The sequence below is a fragment of the Cyprinodon variegatus genome, unplaced genomic scaffold, assembly GCF_000732505.1.
Source record: "Cyprinodon variegatus isolate N-32 unplaced genomic scaffold, C_variegatus-1.0 Scaffold1092, whole genome shotgun sequence".
Classification (NCBI taxonomy): domain Eukaryota; kingdom Metazoa; phylum Chordata; class Actinopteri; order Cyprinodontiformes; family Cyprinodontidae; genus Cyprinodon; species Cyprinodon variegatus.
Genome location: NW_015151545.1, coordinates 199,996 through 203,989, shown reverse-complemented (window position 1 = coordinate 203,989; position 3,994 = coordinate 199,996). Strand labels below are relative to the sequence as shown.

At 35.6% G+C, this 3,994-nt stretch overlaps 1 protein-coding gene across 1 annotated transcript in view; it reads right to left on the bottom strand.

Moving 5' to 3' along the window:
* Positions 1–478: 478 nt before the first annotated feature.
* Positions 479–3,994, bottom strand: part of LOC107101409 (trace amine-associated receptor 13c-like) — a 5,862-nt gene continuing 2,346 nt past the window's right edge. Inside the window, exon 2 of the mRNA XM_015400308.1 lies at positions 479–1,307. Within this exon, the coding sequence (XP_015255794.1) occupies positions 479–1,307 (829 nt within the window). The remainder of the gene's footprint in view (positions 1,308–3,994) is intronic.

The following is a 3,994-nucleotide window of genomic DNA, read 5'->3' as shown; positions in this document are numbered from 1 at the left end:
TCTGTTGGGCTCTTTTTGGCATCAAGACAATTATTCCTATTGCCACATCGCCAGACAGGACACTGTTAAAAAATAAATAAATTAAAAAAACTTTGGATTGACTTTTATTATATGGGCACCAGTGCAGCCACCTGTAATCTAATGTCTTGGATAGAGACATGCGCCATCCAGTGCTTAACACTAAATTCACATTTACTCCGTCTAACTATAAAGTGTACACTATTCACACACTAACAAAAAAGTCAGATGACAACTTGCATATAAATGCCAAGACTGACATACATTGTTATAAGGGAAGCTGTAAAATAAAACTACCAATTTAAATTTAAAATGTTTGGATAATTAAATAATTATCTTATTAATGAGAATATACTAGAAACCTCAGGATAAGGCTTATCTAACTACTACATTTAGAAGTCGGACAGAATAAGGCAAGGTCCAGCCTTTAGTGACTGGGTCGATTCTTCATAGAATAACTCTAAATGCTTCTATCCAATGGGTTTACATGACAGGAGTGAGGCTGAAGTATTTGTAGAGTTACAGTGAGTTTGACAGACTTCCTAAACCAGGGGTAAAAGAAAACATAGATTATTGGATTTATACAAGAATTAATGTAAAGCAACCAGATCCCCCAAAAAATCTCTGCATCAGTTTGTATGTTTTCACCAATAAGAGAGTAGCAAAAATAAGGACAGAAACAAAAGAGAAACACTATTACAACAACACCGAGAGCTGTGGCTGCTTTTCTCTCAGACTTCTTAGCCGTTATACGAATTGAACCTTTCATATTGACAGCTGTAATATGAGACCTCATGGCCCGGGCCTGAGACACAGCAACCACAAAGACTCTTATGTACAGAACTATGATGACTGTAATTGGAGCAATGAATGTCAATATGACATCAAAAGCTCCTGGTAATAGATCTATATATGATATACATTCTCCGTAGCAGGAACTATATTTTTCTGGATATTCTATGTTCTCCTTGAGTATCAAACCATTGTAGAAAACAGAGGATCCCCAACACAGACAAATACAGACCTGAACCCTTAACGTAGTGACTTTGATGGGATAAGACAAAGGCTCACAGATTGCCACATATCGGTCCACTGATATAAGCACCATGTTTCCTACAGAAGCAGATGTAATTATTTGTGCAGTATACTTAACCATTCCACACCCAAAACTTCCTAAAATCCAACAGCCTCCTATCGTGGTTATCTGAATAGGCATCAGCAGGATTCCAACAAGAAAGTCTGAGACAGCCAGTGAGAGGAGAAACAGATTGGTGGGGGTGTGAAGCTGCCTGGAACACAATGAAGTGATATAATAAGTACATTTTTTAATATCTAATAACAACAAAAAAATAAACATCAAAATAGAATGTTCAACACTTGTGATCAGGCTAAAAATAAAGTATGGTATTGGTTTAGAAGTAGGTTCAGAGCAACAGGTTTGGATCACATTTGATAAACATTATAACAGATACTATTTACTGTATTAATATAAAACATGTTTAGTGCCTGAAGTGGGATACTGCAATGATGACCAGCAGGTTGAGGTTCACAGTTATGAAAGAAACACAGGACAGCAGAATGAAAAGAGAAATGTTTCCAGCATGATGCCTCTGCTGCTTTCTGCAAGAGTTGTTGATTTGTGGAAAACAGAGTTCCTCTCTATCAGTTTCCATCATTAGCACAATTATCAGAGGAGGGCAAACAACAAACTCAGATCTGGTTGCTCTGAGACCAAATATGTCTCTAGTAAAGCTGCTTTAGCTTAATCCTCCCACTTTGATTAAAATTCATACATAATCATTAATAATGCACATGCTCCTATACTCAGAGGTGTCAAGCAACAAAGTACAAATACTTCGTTACAGTACTTAAGTACATTTTTTAGGTATCTGTACTTTATTCCATTACTTATTTCTCTTCCTACTTCTGACTTCTACTCGTTACATTTTCACACATGTATCTGTACTTTCTGTTCCTTACATTTTAAAAACAAACATTACTTGTTACTCTTGGCTTTGGTTTAATGTTTATAAATATGTATTTCACGTCATGTGCGCCATCCAATGCAGATCATTGGCTCCATCCACATTTAGTTAAAACTAGTGTAATTGGATGAGTCATAGAACGTAAACACTCATTGGTTAGCTAAAGGAAATCCTCAGAAGCAAGCAGGTGTTCTTCAAACTGTAAACGTGAAATGTCTATGCAATGCTACAATGTCGGATTCGGAAAAAGATGTTAAAATGTCCGGCGAGAGCGTATCCGGAGGTGGAGGCGGAGACCAGCAAGACCTCCCCCATCCTTGGCCCTATCTCAAAGAATTTTTTCTAAATAGTCGAAAAATTGAGCTTTCAATTCATATAGTTGCATCTGGCTGTTTTTTTTTAAAGGTTACTTTATACTTTTATACTGTAAGTAGTTTTTGGAGCACATACTTTTTCACTTTTACTTGAGTAAAGAGGTCAACTTTTACCAGAGTGTTTTTAAACTGCAGTGAATATACTTGTACTTAAGTAACAAATGTGTGTACTTTTGACACCACTGCCTACTGTATACTGTACATTACACAGTTGCAGCACATGTATATGTGTATTTACAGCATGTTTTGTCAGTTAAATTAACTGACTTTGGGTTTTCCCAGGTCAAATTTAAGCTTAACCTTGTTTTGGAAACTCCATTTGGACCACTTTGGCTATGTTCACACTGCAGGCCTTAATGCTCCATTCTGATTGTTTTGTGAAATCCAAATTCTTGAGTTCTCATTCACATTTCCAAATATATGTGGCTCCTGTGTGAAACGCATTTGTATGACGCAAGTGTACCACATGCTCAGTAGAGGATATAATGATGTCATAAGCCAGCGTCGCTGTTTTTATGGAAGTAAACATGGATGGAAGTGCTGGAGCGCATCTAGCGATCTTTCCCAACCTTAAATACACAATCATTTTAATATGGTTAAACATAAATACTGCTCTCATTATTCTGCGTAGGAAGACACAGAATAATGAACTTTGTGTGGTATTAATGGCATACAGGTTGGATGACGGTAAACACGTAATATATAGCCAACATTTGGAAGAGCAGCCGATACCACAACGTGACATCACAAACTGGTGGGTGGCAGTAATGTTCTGTGACAAACATGGATGTCTCCAGTAAATCCTAAAACCCTTAATTCAAATAAAATTACTCTTAATTTAAACAATTATAATTTATTGAACAGTATGTAATAATTTCATATTTTAAGTACTCTCAGAAGTTTGATTTCTGAATATGACCAATTTTTTCCTTTAAACTGGAACGCAGACTGCCTAAAAACAGTGCTCTATTACCCATTTGGCGGAATATCCAGAAGTGCAGCCAAATAGACACCAAGCCTGGATATTGACCTGAAAAATTATTCCATGTATCTCATATTAAGCCAATAATAAACACAGAACTTAACACAGTTTTGCTTGAAATCAGTGTTTAATGATAAATGATGCATAAAGGAAACCTGTTTGTTCAGGATGGATAGGAAAAATGAATTAGGGTTTGTACATATTTTGTGATTTGATTTTAAAAACATGTTTTACTTATTGCTTATATTCACTTGGCTTGACTGAAAATAGATGTTCCACACAGACATTATAAGACAATAACTCAAAACAGACATTTCAAAACCTGTTGGGGGATAAATTTAGAACCTGTTCCTGTCATGAAATGGGAATGTTTCAGCTGAGAAGAGATCGGAACAATAAATAGTTGTATGCAAAGAACTACAAATATGGGTTTTCTGAATCAAAGTTTAAGCATGCTTGAAATATTTGATCCATGCTATCATATTCTGATTTACTAATTTATTAATTTATCATTAATATTTTTGTATGATCCTCTTCTAATGTTTTTATATGTGGTGTGAATAGCCAAGGCTCTCTCTGAGACTTTTATGAAATTCTGAAAAGACAATCAAAGAAAACTAAAAATCCATTGATAC